The following is a 23,057-nucleotide window of genomic DNA, read 5'->3' as shown; positions in this document are numbered from 1 at the left end:
GCTTCAGGAGTCCGTGAAAGCTGGGCATGGGTGATCAAGAGGAGCATTAGCCATGGCTCTCCTGTCAAGAGGAGGGGGGTGGTATAGAAGCGCAGGAGAGCAAGGTGGATGACATAAGGCCATGTTGGGTTAAGTGCTCGGACATCTCACTCCAAAGCACCATGTTCCAGGCGGTTTAGAATCCAAACTGAAACAGTTCACAGTGGAACATCGCACTGGCTCCCCATAAGAGCCTGTCTACTCTGCTTTTTGCAGAGCTTGAGAAAGTTTTTAAGTCCGTAGGGTTTCAGAGAGCCTCACAAATATGAATGGATACAGTTCTGCCTCCCCAAGTTTATAGAGACACAAGGGGACAGATTAGGCCCTGGTGTAACTCCAGGGAATTCAGTGGTGTTATACCACAGATTAATTTGTCCCAATAGCTTTGACACACAAGATCTGGTCCCACCCATCCCTTTGGAGTCAGTGTGGCTTAATGGATAAGGCACTAGGCTGGAACTCAGAACTCCTAGGATCTATTCCTGCCTCTGGCCAACTGGGTAACCTCAGATGAGTCACTTCCCCTTCCTTTGCCTCAGGTTCCCCATCTATAAAACAGTGATGGTACCATGCTGACCTCCTTTGGAAAGCACTGAGAGCTAATGATGCAAAGCCCTATATAGGAGCTAGTTATTTTTATTATTCTCTGAACCCTAATGCAAACTCTAGCTATTCTGGGCGTGGCTCTAACAACCCACCACACAAACACCCATGAATATGCTGCATTCAACAAGCTGGTCATTTTTTTCCCCTCAGGAGGGGGTCATGATGTACAGAACGGATATTTTCAAAAGCCTGTATGTTGGATAAGATTCTCTAGTAACATTTAGATGTTGTTGGTACCAAAATATCAAGTGCACGTGGGGGCAGAAACAGGGAGATTTGAAGGGATTTTGTAAAATGCTTTAGTGAGTCAGAACAGAAAGAAGAACAGAGCTCAAGTGAGACTGGAGTTTAAATTGAGTCAATGTTGGGTTTTTTCGTGGTTTTAAAGTTTCACTTTGCTTCAGCCACAGAAGCCCGACGGAAACTTGAATGTTTGAGTCAAGCCATCCCACCACCACTGTGCCCCAGAGACCATAGTGTGATACCATGATTGGTTTTGTTAGATCCTGCTCCTTATTTTCCACTGGAATTCTACACATCAAAAGCCACAGTCACATGGAGATCTTGTCTGCATGCATGTTACCAATCTAGGAAAGGAAAAAGCAGGATGGTCCCCAAACTAAGTGTTTTTTCCCCACGTTTTCAAGAGTCATCAGTTGCTCTTTAAAGCCTTCGACCAACTGACATCTGACTCAGTCTGTGATGCTAGCTGTGACCACCTCCGCCAGACCAGCAGAGCTTCTGAAACATCAGCATGACTCATCCCCTGCACTAGTTAGTCGCACTAGCGCAGAGTACTATCTTTCTCTACAGCAGTGTGAAATGTGCTCATGTGTGTCCGAGGAGAAACCTTTTAAACTTGTACATACTCTACTCCTCTGGCTTGGAGGGCAGCACAAGAAAAATCCCTCCCCCCCCTTTATACCCAAAGAAAATAGTAACATGAACTTTCATTATAGCTACCCAGGAAAAGAAGTGACGGGCAGAGAAGTGGGGATGCAGAGCAGTTGTAAAGAAACTTTCCCACAGCTACTTGGAAACAAGAGAGCTTGTGTTTATTTGTGCTGCATGTGATGCTGTCCACTCTTTAGGGATATTTCTGTCCTGAAGATCAGACTGCAGTTTTCCAAACTGGGTTATGTGGGTCTATCCTGTTTTCAACCATCCAAAATTTGATCTATCGTTTATCTTGTGGTAAAACCTAAGGGAGTCAGCCAGATCGGGGCCCTACTATGCCAGGAACTCTGAAATGTAGGAACCATCCCTGCCCCCAAAGGGCTTACAGCTCAGGCGTAATATGAGGAGGAAACACAGAATCGGGTGGTAGAGCACAGATGGGTAACAAAAACAACAGGATGTTTAGCACAGACTAGCTGTGTGCTGAATGCACAACCAGGGAGTAGCCACAGCTCCAAAGCCCCTCCAGCAGAAATATTTCATGTGCAGGGGAGGGATTTTTGTTCATTTGTTATTTTAATTACTCTTCCAATGTTTGAGAAGTCAGATTGCTGTGTGCACCCACAGTTTAAAATGCTTCATTACAAGAAACCCTAATCCAAAGTAAACAGTGATCAGATACAGTAGTGCATGCTCTACAGACACTAAAATGTAATTAAATAAACTGAATGAGCACCCATTGAACATTAACAGATCTGGGTTCACGATTAACAGACAGCAAGGTCAACATGTTATTCCTGGCTACTCAGATGTGGTTTGACCATTTCACCTCTAGTTGAGCAGAACCTAGAAAATGTTTGAAGAGAGTCCAGTGGCTGTGTCAGCAGCCTGGCTTCCTACCTGGAGCCAAGGCACTCAGAAATCCCAGCGGTATTCCAAATGGCCTATGCCCTCCATCACACGCAGGGCCCGTGCAGGTACTTCCCAGCAGGCACAGAGTGCTGTACAGTTCCCGTAAGGAACCTCTGCAACTGAGCCAAGGCCCCATGCAAATCCGTAAGGACTGACTCTTCCTTTTCACATCCGCAGCACTGCATCTGGAGGCTGGGACGCTCCCTCCCTCACCCACCCACCCACCCACTGTGTAGAGACACACCAGGAGTTTAGCAAAGTTTGAAAGATTTGCACATTGAACATGAAACCACTCCCTGATGTTCCTGGAGCAGATCCTAAGGACAGCACTGCAACATACCAGGGAATAGTAGGACTGAAGGCCTGCTAATATATTGTCAGGGAGCAGTATGTTAAGCTTGGCTTCATGACATTAGCTCTTACTGTGGCAAAAAGCAACGTTCATATCAAGTTGGGCCCAAAATTTAGGCTTCATAAAAAACCCAAAACTGCTCAGGGCAAGAGCCAGATCCAAAGTGCTCTGTGCTGGATGAGACACTTGGCAGTGCTTAAGTATCCTCACAATGGGGAAGGGGATCTTTGGTTTTGATTAAACAAAAGCTCAAAGATTGTGGTAGCACTGTAGCACACACACCTTTAAAACTGGCCACAAACTTAACAAAATACTGACTAGTCTATTTTCAGTGTGGAGAAAAGACAGCAAGAAGCGAAATTAAAATCTGTTTTTTCCTAATTTTATTAGTAACTGAGACAAGGTCATTTCAAATTATTAACTTGTGTCCCTTTAACTCACTTGGACCAAAATCAAAAGCAACAACTACAAACCAGCACCTGAACTCAAGTGCCCTCCCCAGCATAGGCCCAATTATCCTCTGACCCTTAAGATAATGCTTCATTACAAGAAACCCTAATCCAAAGTAAACAGTGATCAGATACAGTAGTGCATGATACAGTACACCATACAGTACAGATACAGTAGACCATTAACTTCAGATGAGTCACAACAGTGTCAAACTAGCAAGAGTTCAGAATTAGGCCTTGCTTTGCTGCTGCCCATTCGCCTCTTATTCTGGGGAGAGCTAGACCAAGTCCATGTCACTTGGTCAATCTGGCAGCTTTCACCAGAATAAAGCATCCTTTCGACACTATGAAGAAAACTGAGTTCCTTCAAGAATGTGCTTTTCAGGATCCAAATGAGTCTGGGAGTAACAGACCATGCATTGTGGCTGCTCAAAAAAGGCTCAGCCAAGCAGAGTTTAGTATTCTCTCTGGCTCTCTGCAGATTTGTGAAAAAGCATGCAGAGCAATAGTACAGTCTGTCTGGGGTGGGGGTGGCAGGAGGATGAGGAGCTGCCTTTGCAAACATCACACACACACACAGAACTTCCTCCAAAGATATATTCAGAAGCAGATATTGTATGCAAAGCACCCCTGCTTCCTGGAATGAGAGTTAGTCAGACATCCTAAGGTTACAAGAAAAGAGTTACTTGGGGAAAGAGGGTGGGACTGATGTCACATCTGGTGACTAACGCTTAACTCTAGGCAACACAGTTTATTATTTACTTAATTATCTCTTTACAAGCTCTTGGCCCATACTGTAAAAGGCTGTGGAAAGCCTGAAAGCAGTAATGCAGTCCTTGTGTGTACTTGTGCCACCCCTAAGTGAAATACCAAAGCTATTACAGAGGAGCATTCCTGCTCTGGAAAATTCTAGATAGTTTCAAACTTGGGCCATAGCGCAAAACAGCACTTAGGTCACGTACACATCAACAAACCAGTTTGCAGGACCAGGCACGAGTGAGCTGTTGGGATTTTAAGACTTCTGCAGCTGTCATTGTGAAGGAGCTCCCCTAATGCCTGGCAACTGGGAGAGGGAGGCAAATCACTTTCGAAAAAGATTAATAAGTGTTTCTCATTCCAAGAGCAGGTGACTGGTTCCGTCTTGCCATGTCCCTGTTAGCCATTACTGATCCTTCTGCATACAGGCTCCCAAGAGCGTTCACGAGAACACGTTCACAGGGCCACTAGAGACGGACAGGGCATGGCCTAGATCAGGTCCCACAAAGTCAGTTACAGTTTACAAGCTTTTTATAACATGGAGGCAGGGAAATGTGCTGGCTGCCTCACTAGCTGAGCTAGGACAAAGCAGGGACTGTTCCCCCATGGAAAAGCCTCATGCCCAGCTCCTGCCGGTAGCGGCTTTTGATGCACAAATGCAAATATGCGTCAGGCGGTTTGCCAGTTTGGGACAGCGGCAGCACGACAATCACCAATACTCAGAGCTGCCTCCAGGGTGGACACTATGGCTGTCACAGTGGGAGCTTCTTTTAGCCACGTAGTCTACCACGCACATTCACAGGCTGCTACAGAATACTGAGGAAGTGAGGACGGTGGTAAGAACCCACCTTCCCCATGTACTCAGAAGTTACCTATTTAAGGAAAGTAATGTAAGATTGGAGGTGGCCTGGAGTCTTGCCCCCATCAGTCCAAACCCCCAAGATGTGGCAGAGGGGGGCTTCACCAGCATTTAAAAAAAAAAAAAAAGTTGCTGTTTGCCTTGTCCAATTGTTTTCCTATACTTTTGGTCCCTGCTGCCATCTTTCTGCTGTTAAAAGAGGAGTTTGAGACAATCCTTTTCGCTAGGTTTGCAAAATGCCCTTGCTAAAGTTAGCCCAGGACCAGGACTCGCTCTGACCAGGTCAGATTTCTCAGCACTACAAGAGAGAAACACACTGAAAAGAAAGAAAATAAAGGAAGAGCAGCTGTGTTGTTAGTGTTCGGGCCAGATCCTCAGCTGGAACAAATTCACAGATCAGTCCAAAAGGGAACACTGATAGTCGAGTCTGACCTCCTATAGAGCACAGGACATAGAACCTCCCCAAATTCTTGTTTGAACTAGAGCCTCTCTTAGAAAAATATCCAGTCTTGATTTAAAAGTTGTCAGTAGATTACAGCCCCTTGGTAAATTGTTCCAATGGTTAACTATCCTAATTATTAAACATTTGAGCCTTATCACCAATCTGAATTTGCCTAGCTTTGGCTTCCCGCCATTGGATCTTGTTATACCTTTGTCTGCTAGACTGAAGAGACCATTATCAAATATCTGTTCCTCACGTAGGTACTTACCGACTGAGCAAGTCAATCCTTAACCCTCTCTTTGTTAAGTTAAATAGATTGAGCTCCTTGAGTCTGTCACTGTAAGGCAGGTTTTCCAGTCTTTTAATCATTCTCATGCCCTTTCTCTGAACCCTGTCCAGTTAAACATCCTTCTTATACAGTGAACATCAGACCTGGACAGACTATTCCTGTAGGGGTCACACTGGTGCCAAAGAAAGAGGTAAAATAACCTCCCTACTCCTACTCAAGATTCCCATTTATACATCCCAGGATCACATTAGCGCTTTCGGCCAGAGTGGTGCTCTGGGAGCTGATGTTCCAATATTATCCACCATGACCCCCAAATCCTCGTCTGCATTCTTTGTTCCTAGATCTATCACTTTACCTTTGGCCACACCACAGTGCATACTTCTATTGATTTGCTGGGTATAGAATCAGCTCTGCAAGCTGTAATTTCTTTCATCTATGACGACTCTCTGTAGGGACTCCTGCATTCACCATAGCTTCGTATGCCAGCCTTCCAGAAGATATTAGAAGCAGACAAAATGTCACAGGTACATTCTAACGAGGGCAAGTGCAGAATTACGCAAGTCCTAATTCCTTGGAAAGATTTTACTTATAGCTTTGCAGAGGAGCAGGACAGTTTAACCTCATTTTCACACTTTGGGCATTAAATAAAGTTTACGCCAAACTTTTCCAAACAAACCAGTTTAGAAAATTTCACCCAAATGGGAAACAGTCAGTCCCTATTCGTGTTTTGGAGAAAGGCAATACAATAGGAGACCATTAAATCACCTCCCTGTTGTCTCTCGTCTGCTTGCTTACCTCCTGCGTACATAACAGCCAGCATGATGGAGGAGATCCAGGAGACTTTGCTGCTAGATGCATCGAAGATGACCTCAATCTCTTTGAAAAACACAGTAATGGATTTGGGAAATGCATAGGAGAAGCCAATGGAGATGAAGGCTCCGATGACCACAGCCCATCCCCATCCTCCTTCTGGTGGGGTGTATCCCTGAGGGCCTCCAATTGCTGGCGGCATCTTGAGTGAAGTTTGTGGTGATTAAGCTGGGTTTCAAAGATCTGCAGAGAACACAAGACATCAGCACTTAGTAAAGAATACAACAGCATTTTACTCTAGAGTCTTTAGGAAGAAGCAGGTCCCTGGAGCTGTCCAACTGTCGCCCTTCTTGGCTTCCCCTAACACACAGAAGAATTCCCCATCAGTGATGGATCAGAAATAGATGCAACACTCACGTGAAACTCAGAAGTTGTTTAAGGGCGTTAGAATGGGGGCAAGGAGGTTACCTGAGAGATTCAACAAGGATCAAGACCACCACCCATTTAAAATAATAAAAGGCAATATTTTCAAGAGCGATTAACAATTCCAGGTGCCTTGATTTTTAAGATTCCCAACCGGCAACACCTTGAACAGAGCAGATTTTTAGAGGGTGGGTGCTCAGCATTTTCAGAAATTCAGGCTCCTGAAAGGTGTCAAGACAGTCAACCAAAAGATGCTTTTGAAGGGCTTTGCCTTAAGATATTTATAAGCAGTGAATTAAAAGCATAGGTAACCCTTTGAAAGCTGAAAATAGAAGGCAGCTTCCTTGCCAACTACAGATCAGTCACACAGGTTTATTGTGGGGTTGGTCAGCAGTGCTGAGTTATTGGCAGCATTGAAAGTCTTGCTTCTGGAAAGTGCAGGGGTTGCGCATGCTGTTCAGTTATTGTAGAGCCATGGGATTTTACAAGGAACGTACTGTACAAACACAATCATGCACTGTCATTTATTTTTTAAAATACTGTTATGTGGATTTTTTCAAATTAACTATTTTGAGCCTCCAACCTGGCTAGTATCCACTTCCTCTTCTAAGCTTTAACATTCACAGAGCCATTATCAGTTCACTATCTATCACAGTGAGGGGGAAGACAAGATATATTCCTGCAAAAGTAGGGCAGCACAGGAAATGCAGACTAGCCTTGGGAGGTACCGATCTTACCACAGAGAAGGACAGTGTTAGAGCAGTGGACAGGGCAAATTAAAAAGTGACTGGAGTGTGAAATAATTTGGGAAGCTGGTTTCATTTTCTATAGGAAGTTAATATATGCTGGCTAGCATCCATATATTACGCTGATAATACCACTTGCAATACACAGTCTAAGCATTTGAAGTATTAATGTAGCAGTTATATAGCCCAGATTGCCCTGTACCTTTGTTATAATCCAGTACACTTATGCTAAGTATCCCATAACACTTTGCATTAGCTAAAGTAAGTCTTGGCTTGAGTAGATAGGAAAACTGTCAGTATCAGGACAGATATCTTCATAGCAACAGGAAAGGAGTCACCCATGCAAATCTAAGAGGTGCCTTCATGCCCCTTAGTACCAGGAATCTATGTGCTCAGAACAAAAATAAGGGAGCATCATGACCTGGAATGCATGGGTTCAGAACAAAAGATAAAGGGGTACACCATGATACCAGAAACAAACAAGATAGATAGTTGATTAATTAAATCCAGTTTCAAATGACATATGCAGTACCTTTTACTGGTAAACAAGTAGGGTGTACAGGGATGGATTTAGAGATGTAACTTTGGAGAGCACACCTTCTGCATAAGGGGAATATCACGGCACAGGACTGCTCTTTGGAAATTGGGTATCATACAGAACCTTCTTCCTGTACCATATTAATAAACCTGACTGACATTGATTATTTGGTCTCTTGTGTATATTTCATAACAAAATACCACCACAAAGTACAGCCAAACAACCACCCCTAGTGCCCTTACTAAAAGGAAATTGCTTTAGAAGTTAGTGCTGGACTCTCCCCTTATATCCAAAGAGTCAGATTAATACCATCAAAAGGGGGGATGGCAGGTGGAAGTGGGAAGAGACAGGAGAAATAATATCAAATGACTAAAATGTGCCTCTCAGAGAAGAAACAGACGTCTCTCCTTGAGCTAGGTACCATGTCAATGCTTCTATTCTGCTTGTGCGTGTGCATGAAGCAATCTCTGAAGGTCACTAAATGCAGCTAAACTTAGCAATGACTGATAACAATGGAAAGTTTCAATAGGTGCCTACATGCTTGCCACAGAATTCATAGGGCTTGAATTCTTGTCTGCTTTGATGCAGCTCATGTTGCAACTTCACTATCAGGCCATCCCATTACATATAATTCAGGGTGCTTTAAAGTCTAATTTCACAGGCTGAAACCACCAAAGGTTTCCTGCAAGATTTTCCAGTTAGTCTTTGGCAGTTTCTAGGCATTTGGTTCATCCTTCCCAATTTCTCCTCTCTGGCCCACTCCTTAAATACAATTCTGCTACTCCATCACCCCCTCTGTTGGGCCCTGGGGTGGAAAGCAGCGCTGCTGTCTATGCTCAGGATTTTCATCACAAATCTCATGCTATTCGTTGGTTTCGGTAAAGCCCAGCTCCTGGAATCATGTAGTTACAAAGTATATCAACTTTCATTTTTAAAGTAGTACATTTCTAGCCAGCCTGGTTGCAGAGAAAAGCTTGAATGCATAAAGCAAATTTATGCCAAAGGCTCAGAAACAGCAGACAAATACAGAGGCTAGAATGTATTTTTTTTAGTCTCATGTTATTTTAGGGCAAGGGTCATAGTTTTTCAATGCTTATGGCTGGCCACACTGAGTAAAATTACACTCATACCAACAAGAAAAGGAGGACTTGTGGCACCTTAGAGACTAACCAATTTATTTGAGCATAAGCTTTTGTGAGCTACAGCTCACTTCATCGGATGCAACCTTGATTGTTATCTCAAACTGAACTGACTTGGGACTTCATTGTGCAGCCATAACACTACAATGTGTAGTTGTAAGATAGTTTCCATTATGAGCCCAAGAAAGTCAAAGGAAAATAGCATTTAGACACATTTCTGTATCTCAAAACAGACTGAAGATCCCTAAAGTTCTCCCTTGGTCTTTTGTCATGGTAAGCATTGCTAAAGGAGGAAGAGCTGCTCACAAACAGATTGCAGGGAGGATGTCATGCGGAAGGTAGAGCTCCATGCTGTAGGATGGACATAGCTATTTCATATTATGAAATGGCCTTGTTTTGACTGAATGCCTCTCACCACAAGCAGCAGTTGAAACAAAGATCATGCACAAGAGCGAGTGCTGAACATTTGTGCTGACTGCAACAATGCAGGGAGAGGATGGAAGAACTTGAAAGGAGCAGATGAGCCAAGGACAAATGCTGTTTGTTTATACATTCGCAATTGCTACTGACATGCTTAGCTGCAGTTATACTGACATTTCAAAACAGCACCCAATACCTTCAGACCCAGGGTACAGAGCAAGACAATTAGAGCACCCCAGACAGGAACCACAAACTAACCAGCCTGCCCCTTCAAACAACAGCTTTGCTACATACAACATAGCAGGCATTCCTACATGCACATGGGACCTGCTAAGGATTTACAGTGTAATCTTGTGAGCACTTATCTCCCCACCCCACAGCAAGACAGGCTCTTGAAAGTCACCATGGAGGAAATGCAGAAGCATGTGCAGCTTTAAGCAGGAAACAGAAGCTTCCTTAAAAATCAGGTAATTGTCAGTTGGCCCATGAGTCTCAGCACAGTTACTGCACCTGAGTTGTTGCAAACCCAAAACGCAGAACAACTATATCAGTGATAACAGAACGCTCTGTAAAGAAGGCATCTCAGGGCTGGGAAGCTCTTCCAGGACCCCATAAGCATGGCCTGGCAGGATAGCATATGGAGATTAATCCTACTCTGGCAAACTGCATCTTGTATTAACTTCGTGAGGAGAGGGTTCCAGGTATTCTGCTGCTGCAGAATTTGGCACAGCATCTACCCCTTGCTGAGCAATTGTGCTCCACAATCTAGATGTTAAATGAAAAGATGGAAAGAATTTCTCGTCGGTAGTTAGCGATTTTTCAAGGTTGACTGGATGTAAACAGACATAGCACTGTCTTCCTGAACCTGTGAGCAGCCTGAAACAATGGCTCCAAGAGGGGCAAATGGCCCTATTTGTAGCAATGCATTCATTCAATGGTAACTGTGAATATTAATTCACATATGACTATGGGCTTTTCTCCACTTACGGGTAGATCAAGGCTGCAACCATCAATCCATCAGGGGGTTCAATTTAGTGGGTCTAGTGAAGACCCGCTAAATCGACCGCAGATTGCTCTCCTTGTTACGGTGGAGTACTAGAGTCAATAGAAGAGTAAGGGGAATTGACGGGAGAGTGTATCCCATCGACATAGCATAGGGTGGACCCTGTGGCAAGTAGATCTAAACTACGTTGACTTGAGTTACACTACTAACATAACTCAAATTGCGTAGGTTAGATCGACTTTCTCTCGTAGTGTAGACCTGCCCTCATTTAGGATGAGCGTCCAGCTAGTGTGCTTATTCCACTGTCCTACACTGCCTTGATACCCGCCAGAGTGCCAAAAGTCTCAACTTCCTTTTCCCCGGTGGCCAAAACCTCCAGCGGCTCCTACAACATCATCAATATGAGTCATATCAAGAACTGAAAGTGCAGGGACAATGCAATATAGACTAAATTTCACCTAAAGATAGAAGAGACCACTATACAGAAGATATTGTTCATTTTCATACACGATCAATTAAAAAACTTTTATTTAATCTAAATGAAGCTGATGCAGAATTGGCAGCCTGAAGCATGAGAAACCCTGCTGCAGAATTTCATTCCATCCACCTGCAGATTACAAGGGACCTTGGGTCTACTCACCCCAGCTGAGAAGTACCTCGGGAAAACTAGCCAGGACTCCTGAAGATCAAGAAACCTTCTGCTGATCACGCCAAGTACCATGAATGGTGATCTCATGGAAGTGTAATCTGGATCAAAACAGGTGGCTTCTGACAACCTCACCTCCAAATACTAGTTCATGTTCAGGCATTTGTGCCTTGAACCAGCATACAGCAGCAGTAAGAGGAAACAAAGCATTGGAGACTGTTTTAATTAAACCTTTAAAACTCGTTTAGTCTCTGTTTGACACCGCCACCACTCATTTCTTTTTTGCTAGAAACATATTTAGACAGCTTTTTGGCCAACACATGACCATCACGAGCAGAACCAAGTCACACTGTAGCTCTGACAAAAGAATCATTTACAACGTATTCCCCCTAAATAAACCCCATTAGTTTAACTATGCTCCCAAGCCCAAAAGGAGCGTTTCTTCTCATTATGTCAGGTGACTGCAGCTTCCACTGAGCTCACTCAATACAGAGAGAAAGTCACATAAATTGGAGCTTTAATGCAGATTAAAGCACACAGGCATTTGAGAAAGAGCTCAGGATTTACAGATTCATGGCCCACTTCTCCAGCAAAATGAGATGCTACACACTGGCTAGCAACTGACAAGTGCTATTCAGACTAAATACTCATGTGGCTGACAAGACATGCTTACAACCAGAGTGGAGATCAGAGAGGGTAGGAGAAGGCCCTGTGCAGGGTAAGACACACATGTCTAGAAACCACATCTTAGGCCATTTTCACTCTCAATACCAAAAGCAGATAGTCTACCATAAGGATTGTTAGCTTTTTCTGTACAATTTAACTCTTTCAATAGCATCTAAACAAATGTATGATTTAAGAAGTTAACGTCACTTTCCAGAGGAGATTGCATGCACTAGTTTCCAACTATCTCCTACTTTTAGAGTCATATTGAGCGTTCATAAGGATCAATGAACTTCCCCTTTCAGCTGCTGTTATACCAAGATTCTGGACTAGTCCAGTGCAACATTTGAGGACGAGGCTACGAAGAGATCAATCTTTCACCCACTCCGGGAAAACTAAGTTGACTGATCTTACTCAGACTTGGATTCGTTTGCCCTTTCCCAGCAACCCTCTCCCCCTTCCCAGCACAGACTAAGATTGCATCATTTGATAAGCAACAGAAATCTCAGTAGGCTATTTCTCCCCCCTCCCAATTTAAATCTAAGCAAAGAGAGAATTACAAACTGCAAGTCACTGCTAACACTAGATTGAAGTAGGAGTTTCACTAGATCTGAAATCACAAAGCAAAATTCGTAGAGAATAGTGCCAGACGAGACCATTAGGGCTGATTTGCATTACCAATTCTGCATGCTACATTTTCCCTCCAGCCACTGAGGAGACCAGTTTTAAAGGCTTCTCTCAACTGTGTTTCAGGTTTTATCTTTCCTATTTCTTTCCTACCCTCATATGGAAGAAATTTCAGCCGAAGGAAAAGAACCACACCCAGAAATAGGAGTCAGTTCAACATGAAACATTTCCCCAAAACCCAAGTAATAGTCATGACACTTCCAATTCTGTTTTGGAATAGCTGCTACGTGTCAGACGTGTTTAGAACTCAAATTCACAGCTGCCAAGCAGTCAGCTACAGTTTGCCCTATTTAGGCATTAAAGTAGCCACATTTGAAGTAATTAAGGCTGGTGAGACCAAGCAACGACTGCAAGGGTTGCATCTTCTATGTTGTAAACTCTTTATAAATCGCAAGAATGAATCGCCTCAGGCAACCTTTTCTCCCTGCACGCCACCTTCCCCTGTAGCAAATGTGGTATAAGAGCTAGACTGAATTCCTTTTTGGCATGCAGGGCTGCAGACTCTGGAAGCAAGCCAGAATCTAGTCCCCTCATGTAGCTAGCACCAGGTCCTTCGGACTGCTATAGTCACCCCTTTTGTTTTATTTAGAGGTATAAAAGCAGAATATCCAGGATGTGTATTTCTACCACGCAGTAAATTACTGTATACTGAAAAGCCCAGCTTGGCAGAATTCCACAGCCAAAAACAGAAGCTCTCATTTAGAGACCACAGCAAAATGCAATGAAATATTTCTGCAGCAAGCCCTTCGCAAAATCTCCTTACAATGCCCCTTTATGAAGGTCACAGCAGTAGCCTTTGCACAGCTAGGACCAGGAGGGAGTGCTCAGGGTGGGTGTTTGTTGTTGTTAGTTTTCTGTATAAGATTATAATCCTGCAAGCATGCATCTCATCTTCCACATCTGCTGAATTGTTAGAAGCCATCACTGTGGAGCAGGGGTGGGCAAACTTTTTGCCTGAGGGCCACATTGGGGTTCTGAAACCGTATGGAGGGCTGGGTAGGCTGTGCCTCCCCAAACAGCCTGGCCCCCCGACCCCTATTTGCTCCTTCCCGCTTCCTGCCCCTTGACTTCCCCCCTCAGAACTCCTGACCCATCCAACCCCCCACTCTTTGTCCCCTGACTGCCCCCTCCCGGGACCCTCTACACCCCTACCTCCTGACAGGCCCCCCCAGGACTCCCACGTCTATCCACCCCACCCCATTCCTTGTCCCCTGACAGCACCCCCACCCCCAGAACCTCCGCCCCCTGTCTTCTGACTTCCCCCCGGTACCCACTGCCCCTTAACCAACCTCCCCACTCGCTGCCCTCTTACCTTGCCGCTCAGCAGCAGGACTGGCAGCCGTGCCACCTGGCGGAGCCAGCCATGCTGCCGCACTGTCCGGCAGGACTCACAGCCCCGCCGCCCAGAGCGCTGGCAGCGCAGCGAGCTGAGGCTCCCCAGGAGGGGGGACAGAAGGGGAGGGGCCAGGGGCTAGCCTCCAAGGCCAGGAGCTCAAGGGCCAGGCAGGACAGTCCCGCGGGCTGTAGTTTGCCCGCCTCTGCTGTGGAGGATGTTACCTTGAGCAATTATCAGAATTCATCCATGAAGGCTGAAAAGAGAGACTTCCACCCTTCTGACTTGCAAACAAGACAAAGCCTCAAGTGGGCAGGACCCAAAACTTTGTTCCCAGAGTTCATCACAAGCTCTAGTGTAGACAAGACAAGGATTTTTACTACCATGCCACCCTACCCTGCTCTGAGCTGTCTGACTAGCCCGTGACCCGTCACTGACAATAGGTATGCAGTTGAACAGGTTCTGAGCACCAATCTGCTTCAAATTCAGACAAACCACATTCAACGCTATTTCAGAAACAGAGGCCAAGACTGCTTGGAGCAAGGTTTAAGTAACACAGTAGCACGTTGCTAGAAGCTGCTAGGCCTTTTTCTCCACTAAAGCTCCCATCAATGGGAATTTCCCTCCCCAGAATTCCCTGGTGGAGATTCACATGAATTTTACATGCTTTACAGCGTTTGGACACAAGTGTTTTACTTTTTACCTATTGTTTTGTAATACAGTAGCAACAGAAGGTCCCAGCCAACAGGAAGGCCCCAGTATGCTGGGTGCTGTCTAAACACACAGCAAGAAACAGTCCCTGCCCCACAGTGGTTATAATCTAAACCCACAAGCTAGCTCAAGACGGGGAAGGGATAGACAGGTGAAGTGACTGGCCCAAGGTGTCAGAAGGTGCTGGCAGTCAGGAATTATTCCTGTTGCTGTTTTAGAAAGTCTCCCCTTGTAGTACTAACTGCAAAGCAGAACCCAATTCTCAGTGTCTACACTTCAGAGGAAACAAGAAAAAACCCACAGCCCCTGGAACAAGGATTACCTACTATTCCTACTAAAGCCAAACATTGTGTTTTTCCCTGGGCCGTAAGATTTGGCATGCCACTGACCCATTACCGAAGCCATGGTCAGCGTTCTAAAAATAAATTCCCGAGTAAGATGCTCTTATCAGGCTTTATTTATGTTTATCTGTCTTCCCACTGATTACATCCTCATGCATTTGGGAAATATTTTGCTTCTTCCTGCTGCTGCAGAAGCCAATCCAGCTGCCTCCAGTTTAACTTAATCTGTCCAATAGCCACATGGCATCTGGAGCTTCAGAGACAGGTGTTTTCAGTAGATCTGGGCATTAGCAGAGGCGTAGCCATCTCAGCAAGCCTTGCTCTGCTTTCCATTCAGAGTGTACTAAGCAGCAAAGTGTAGCATTAATTGCTCCTAAGAACAGCACCAGGAGCTGGACAGGAAGAGCCAGTCTTTTGGAAGAGAGGCACATGGAAAATGCAACTGGTTTAATCTTCTGCTTCTTTCCTGCTGCTCACTGCCATCTGCATGCTCCACGGGCAGCATTTTAAAAGCACTCTCATTCTTCCAAAGGAGCCAGCAGGCATCTCTAACATGTCCAAATTAGAAACTTAGGCACTTCTGAAAACCTTACCCTTTATTTTCAATCACAATTTAGTTTCTCTCGTAGAATGACAAATTGAGCCAAGTGCACACAGCCTCCGCCAGATCCAGCCCAGGCTCCCTTCCCACCACACACACTCTGCTGCCCTCCCCCGGCGAGAGGGCAGGAGAGGTTGAATCTGTCCCATCTGATAGTTTCCCTCCCTGTATCATAAACAACTAGTCTCTACCATGCCAGCTCCCCCAAGCCCTCCCTTTCCCCCACAAAAAAAACTGCACCCATAGCACATCCCCCATATTGAATAAAATGAACCAGTTACAACCACCCTCATCTTGTAGCCTAGAGAGACTACAAGTATCAGAATGCTCTATCCCACCTTAATTTACAGACCACATGCTAGAACCCAATCAGATGCATTCCTCTGTTATAAAGAGCTCGCAAAGCAACCCAAACTCATTCCCAGGGCTAGCGAATCTCCTATGAGGATGGAAACAGAGGCCTACTAAACACTAAAGAACCAAAGCCAAGTCTAACGGCTGTGAAATATGATGAGTTACTATCTGGACTCTGCTCAGGGAAGTCTGATTGTGTAATGGTTGCTATTAGCAGTTACAAAACAGTGACATCTGAGATCAGGCAAGAAATAAGTGAGCTGCAGGAAGTGGTACTCTGTGGTAACTTGTTAAATACTAAAAAGAAGAGGAGGACTTGTGGCACCTTAGAGACTCACCAATTTATATGAGCATGAGCTTTCCTGAGCTACAGCTCACTTCATCGGATGCATGCCGTGGAAAATACTTGTTAAACACTGAATCTTCTAATCAATGTACCCATTATACAACACCACCCCAATTCTAGCAGAATGCAAAGCACTTGACCCCACACCACCTCTGCATCACTAGATCAGTTTACATCGCTTCCTATCATCCAGGCAGTACACTTCACAGAGCAAGGGGTAGTGTTACACAGTGTAAATTCAGGTGGGAATTCTGCCCCCAGCCATAAGCTAAGTCTGGAAGAACCCTATGACAGCATATTTCCTTACTGGTTTGCAACAAGAGTGCATGCTCCTGAGCAACTCACAGGCCTTTCCTCCAGTTGGAAGTGGTTTTTATTGCTTCAAAGTCAACAGTCCTTGCCTGGGCAGGAAGGAGCTGAATTAGGGCTCACTGCAAGCTAATGAAACAGCAATTCTGCTGGCTTTAAGCGGATTTAGAGAATTAGGTTGGGGGACAAAAGTCCACTCCATACCCCTAGCTGGGGGTTTAACCCAGCTGCACATGGGATATATGACTCACAAGGGCTCTGCACTACACAATGGGCAATTGAGGACCTACTCGGTCACAGTATTTGTGCAAGGGGTGAGATAAGGTCAGCAGCAGGCATCAGGGAACTTAAGGACATCAACCCACAGAAAGAGCTGCAGACAACACTCATTGTTTCATGCTATCAACAGTTTAGTTTGTCCCACAAGTAAATGGTAGTACCATGACACCCCCAACTCATCCCCAGCCAGGCCTACTGTTATATTAAGAATGGCCAGCATCTCTTGAGATGCACTCCAATCCGCAAACCACAGGGTGACAGACTGATAAATGCCCAAAGGCAACACCCAATACTCATAAAACAGACTAGATAGCAGATGTTCTTATCTGTAGTCCAAAAAGGCAGCCTCCAGAAGCTGTGATACTATTATCAGAGCGAAACTATATACATCAGAAGTACTGGAGCTGCCCACTCACCCTCACATCCTTATGCAGGGCCAGCTGTTAGATTGGCACAGATTCCTTTTCTGATCTGTTGCCTACTTTATACCATCCCTTACTAAAATAGCCGATGGGTGTTGGCTATAGCAAAATCTCTCCAATCACAGTTGAGGGCAGGATGTTGTTTAAGCTTGGAATAAAATTCTGAAGGACGTCCTAGGGAAACATGCTAGAACTCATGAGTCAAACGTGGAAGTGGACTCTACCCCAGTCCCTAGTGAGGGGAGAGTGAATTGCTGGGGCTGAGACTCCATGTGGTCAGAGAGTTGGATTGCATGCATTATTGTGTCCCGTCTGTGATGGGCCTGTAAGAGGCAAATGGAGCGACTCAGAAACGGAACAGGGGAGTGGATGGTATCACAAAAAAAAAAAAGAGGCTTTTTTATATTTGAGCATCTGCTGCCTGTGGAGACACTCCTTGGCTCACAGACCTTGTGATGCGGATTCAGAAGATTCTCATAGACCAGGGAGATGGACTCAGCTCCTCCTAGTAGGGAGAAGGGGGAAAAAAGGGGAGTGGATTAGACTGGATTACCCTTGTGATCTCTATGATTCTATGACATGGCCAAAGAGCACCCTTTGTGTGTCAAGTGTTTGGTGACCCAGCAAATACAACCAACACTATGAACCACAACTGCCAATCCCTCGTTCCAGACAGGTGAGGAGTCAGACAAGGAGTGCTGAGAGCAGGTTTACAGCAGAATTTTAAGAGCACCAGAAGATTCGGAGAGGAAACACTTTCTTGGCCAAAATACTTCCTGTTAACAAGCATTTTCCTGAATTCACCTACAGCCAATTTGCCTTCTAACTAGGTGGGGACTAGAGTGGATTACTCAGATTCCCCAGGCTCAGCAAATAGAAAGTTTAGTGGTTGTAGAGGACATTGCAGGTGAAGTAGCACAGAAAAAAGTGAGGGGCTAATAGCAGAGACTTCACATCAGACCCTGTTAAACTGCACAGAGATAAAAGTTTCTTATTAAGCGATCTTTAAAGTCTGTCCAAGCCAGTAACAGGAATCAAATCACACAACAAAAAGGTATTAAATATCTTCAGGATTTAAAACACATACACACACCCACCCACCCACCCCCACTAAAAAAAAAAAAATCACTACTAGGGGAAATAGAGGCCCCAGTCCACACTGCAGAGCTTGCTAAAGTAACTATATGAGGCCCTCAATTTAATTACTGTATTTAACAAGCATAGAGCCAGATCTCTGCAAGGCAGAAATAATCAAAAGCAGATTGTTTTGCTCCTGGCCTCATAGTATGCCTAATGCAGTTTCTTCACTTTCACACTGCACTAGGGCTGGTCAGACATCCACATTTCTATGGCTGGTCCATAGCTGTTCTTGCCGAGCTGGGCACCCAGGAAAAGGCATTTCAAAAATACACAGGCTATTTTAAGGGGATGGAGGTGGCTTCCAGACTCTGTGACCCCAGGAAGTGGAATTCACAATAGTGACCAGTGTGCTCACTGTAACAGAATGGGCATTATGGGGCAGCTACTAGAAAATTGTTAGTATCAATGCTCACCATTTCGAGCTCAGTGGGTGGCTCCGTGCCATGGAGGGAGATGGTCTTACTGCGTTTCTTACGTCAACGGGAGACAAATTTTAGTGCGGACGTGTGCACAAATAGGTTGACCCCAGCTGACTTACCGTTCACCCAACATAGTAGCACAGATGAGGCTTTAGACTATCAGGGAGTGTTTTAAAGTCATTTATGTGACAATGTTTGATCAGAAGTGGCTCCAAGTGTTAAATATAACCCTGCACACAACATCTTTGAATTTTACATAGTTGTACTCTGCCAGCTTCTAAATGATCTCTCATAAATGAGTCATACTAACAATGGTGGGAAGAGACCCACATTTCCTTGTAAAACTACTTCATATAAGCTGGTTTCATGAGGGGAGGAGGAGAAAAAAGTCATAAAAGCTGCAAGTGCAACAATAAAACCAGTGCCACAATGTTTAATTAGATTTAACTTGCAGTGGAATCTCTCCTTAGCTTACGTGCAGCTTTTGAGAAGTTTGATGCTCTTAGTCCAGTACCTAAGGGACCAGGACAGGTTGAGATCATGTCCAGGGCAGCATAGGGGAGCATATAATGCAGTTGCCCAATGCAATTGGTCTGTAGATTTAATTTTTAAGTCAGTATCTAGTTATGTAGTTATGTAGATTTCAAGCATGAGACAACACCCTCCACCCACCCCCATCCTTGCAAATAACAGAGCAAAATAGAGTTCTCCTCTTTTATGCTGTCAGAGATCTAAATTACAGACACTCCATCACAAGTACCATGCGTTCAGAACCAAAACTGGCGCATCTTCCATTCATCTTCCCACTTCATACTATGCCCAGACAGTAGGGTAGCCTCACATACCATGTCTTCCAACAACAAGGTACAAAAGCACCCAAGAATACAGACAACCTGCATTGAACTGCCTTATTCATTGGTTTATAAAAGGTGTAATTTAGCATGAGCAGGGGACTCTTACACTTATATAAGACATGTTCAGGTACATAGAGGCAGCAATGAAAGTAAAATTCTTGTTTTACATTCAGATTTCAGACATCTTTTCATAAAAAAAACAGCTATTTTCATCATGATTTTCTATGAAGTAGCTTGATCAGTGTTCAGGGTTATCAGCTAGAACTGGCATCAGGAGATGGTCACACCAAATCTGAGAAGGCATGGAAGAATGGTAGAAACATCTGAACAGCAACTGGACCTCAATGGAACAGCTCCACACTTGAATGGGGTCATCCAACAGATTTGCTGCCTCCAGGAAAGGACAAGCTGCATAAACACCATCTCTACACTCATTTAATACAGCAATGAGAACTAGCAGTTCCTTGGGCTTCCGTCTGTCTGTCCGTATCCACCTGCTATCTCTTGTCTTGTACTGAGATTGTAAACTCTCTAGGACAGGGACAGCCCTTGTTGTGTTTGTACAGTGCCTAGGACAATGGGGTCCTGGTCCATGACTGCAACATGTAAGCACTACTGCAATACAAATAAAAATACAGCAGTGGCAAGTGGGTCATAGGAGACAAAGATGAAATGCGAAATGGGACAGCTACAGTGAACTTGTACAGTTTACATAGAGTTACACCTCTGAAACTTGGCTCCTAGATTATTATTCCAAATTTATGAACTGTTTGCCATCTACAGCACATTAAGGCCAGAACAGAATCACTGTGCAGGAGGTGAGACCAGAGGAGCATAACACAAGCCACAGAATTCCACCCAATAATCCTTATATCAAGTCCAATAATGTCTGTCAGAGACACAGCAAATCTTGTTTTAAAGACTGCAAGTGATGGAGAAATCAGCAAATCCATTGGTAAGCTGCTCCGCTGGTTAATTACTCTGATTGTTAAAAATGTAGACCTTATATGGCTTAGGAGTTCTTTGAGTTATTGTAGGTCTACTGGAAATAAGCCAGCCAATTCATACACTAGTCAACAAGAAAACAGATAGGACTCCACTCTTTGTATTCTCCTCCCATACAAGCTTCTATTACCTTTTAGCAATTTCAGTATCAAGGCTATAAAATGGCGCAAGGACATTAAAAGAAAAAACCCAAGTGCAATTAGGTCAGAATGGTGAAGCTCAATATTTTTATATGACAATTCAGTTGACTCTGGCTTGATCTTTACAATTCAGTCTTGCCCATTTAGCTAACACTTGCAATTTGTCAGTCATAAAAAACAGATCACTCTGAAGCACTAATACTTTATGTTACCAAGTTAAAAGTGTACAAAAAGAAAGCGGACTAATTCTTACCGTGTAACCAACAGAAGTCGGAAGTTTTAAAACTTGCGTTAAGTCACTTTTAAGCTGGGGCAGTCAATTATTTTCTGTCAAGATCCAAATTTTTTGGTCAAAGTATAGTCAAGGTCTAGACTCCAGAGAAAAAACAAACAAACAACAATGATAATAATAAGTAAATAAAATGATTTCAGGGTCCATTCAAAAGCATCTGGCGGTCCAGATTTGGCCTGCAGTCTGCCTATTGACTAGCCCTGCTTTAAGCCATTTTCTTTTACTGTATGTAGAAATTAGGCTAGCTACTTAGAAAATGAAGGCCTACATTTTCTTAAGATAAAAGATTTCTTACCAGGTTTCAGAGCAGCAGCCGTTTCTTACCAAACAGCCTAAGCAATAGCACATGCACATCAGACATCCTGCGGTGTTAAAAACAAACACTAAACGCTGAGATCTGCTTAGGGAGTACTGATCTGGTTCAAACTGTTTATTTGGGCTACAATGGTCTGATTTCAGAACTACTGAGCACCTGCCATTCAGCAAAATCCTGAAGCTCTGCAGCTATTTAAAAAAAATGAATAAATCAGGCCATACATTTTAGCACCAGGAGCACATGAGAGTGCAAAGAACCAGTTAAATGCTATGTCTGTACAGTAATAAAGTTCTACTCTACTCCACAGGTCATTTCAGTACATAATGAGATACAGAGTGCAATCACCAGTGATTTTTTTTGTGGGTGTAACAGCAAGTGGACTAAAAGGGCTCCATTCCGTCCATATACAAGATATTAAGATGCAACTCACCTAAAAGGCCTCACACTTGAAACCTAAACTTACCAGGCTTGTCAGTGGGAGTTTTATTTGGAGGGGTTGAACAGGGGTGAAAGTAAGTCAACCGACTTACGGTTCTGGTACACTGGGGCCAGCTTTGGCCCCTGGAAGGGGTGGGGCCTAGGACAGAAGGGGCGGGGCTGAGGGGGGTCAGAGCCAGAGCCAGCCCCCCTCCCTCCTTCCCCACTGGGGTAGCAGCAGCAGCCGCCCAGGGTTCCAGGGGCTATTTAAAGGGCCCAGGGCTCCCCTGCTTCTACTGCCACGGTCCTTTAATTAGCTGCCAGAGTCCTGGGGAAGTGGGAGCCCCAGGCCCTTTAAATAACTGCTGGAGGCCTGCAGCCTCTACCCCAGGGCTCCAGCAGCAGGGCTCTGGAGGCCCTTTAAATTGCCCCAGGGAAGCCAGGCTGCCTCAGTACAATGCACCAGCTCTTGCCAGTACGCCGTACCGGGGCATACCGGCTTACTTTCACCTCTGAGGTTGAGCTCTCAGACCAGAGACAAGCATAAGCAGAAGAGATGCTCTGTGATATGTTATGTTAGTCAGTAAAAAGCCTGTATAAATTATAAATCTCAACCCCAGAAAAGGTAAACCAGCAATATTTTCCTTCTTTTGGTACAGGGAATCAAAGAGGCTATTGGCAGTTATTTTGGGTACAGATGACCTAGAAGGACAAGAATGAACAACCCCTGAAGAGTACAAATGAAGTTTGCATATATTGTGCAGACCCACTCCTAACTAGAATTAGGTCCCTGTACTCCCCTTACAGATGGGGACACAGCATTAGCCACTAAGCAAAGTAGGTCACATTTTACTAGCTTATGACTGTAGTGCTGTTCCCTGGATTGCATCACAGTCATGAGAGACAGTGTCAAGCATTGCTCCCAACAACTCATAGATTGACAAGAACATGAACAGCTGAAGTGCCCTTCCAGAGCAAGGTCTTGCGCCATCTAGACAAACAGGAACTGCCTTATATTACAGTATTATATTAATAGAGCAGATATAAGCACATGGTTAAATGCAAAGAATCAAGAAGCAGGATGCACTCTGCATTTCAGGGT

General features: G+C 44.5%; 1 protein-coding gene across 4 annotated transcripts in view; it reads right to left on the bottom strand.

Annotated features, from left to right (window-relative positions):
• Positions 1-23,057, bottom strand: part of SLC16A1 (solute carrier family 16 member 1) — a 72,059-nt gene that overhangs the window by 4,979 nt on the left and 44,023 nt on the right. For 2 of the 4 annotated variants that reach the window (XM_084611415.1, XM_084611414.1), the window contains exon 2: positions 6,397-6,654. In XM_084611415.1, the coding sequence (XP_084467541.1) occupies positions 6,397-6,613 (217 nt within the window). In that variant the 5' untranslated portion in view covers positions 6,614-6,654. Of the gene's footprint in view, positions 1-6,396; positions 6,655-17,821; positions 17,878-21,183; positions 21,299-23,057 lie in introns of all 4 variants that reach the window. The other 2 variants (XM_084611413.1, XM_084611412.1) reach the window with 2 other exon arrangements.

Source organism: Lepidochelys olivacea, assembly GCF_965140295.1.
Source record: "Lepidochelys olivacea isolate rLepOli2 genome assembly, chromosome: 21".
Classification (NCBI taxonomy): Eukaryota; Metazoa; Chordata; order Testudines; family Cheloniidae; genus Lepidochelys; species Lepidochelys olivacea.
The sequence above is the reverse complement of the archived record's forward strand: the minus strand, read 5'-3'. Positions and strand labels throughout refer to the sequence as shown.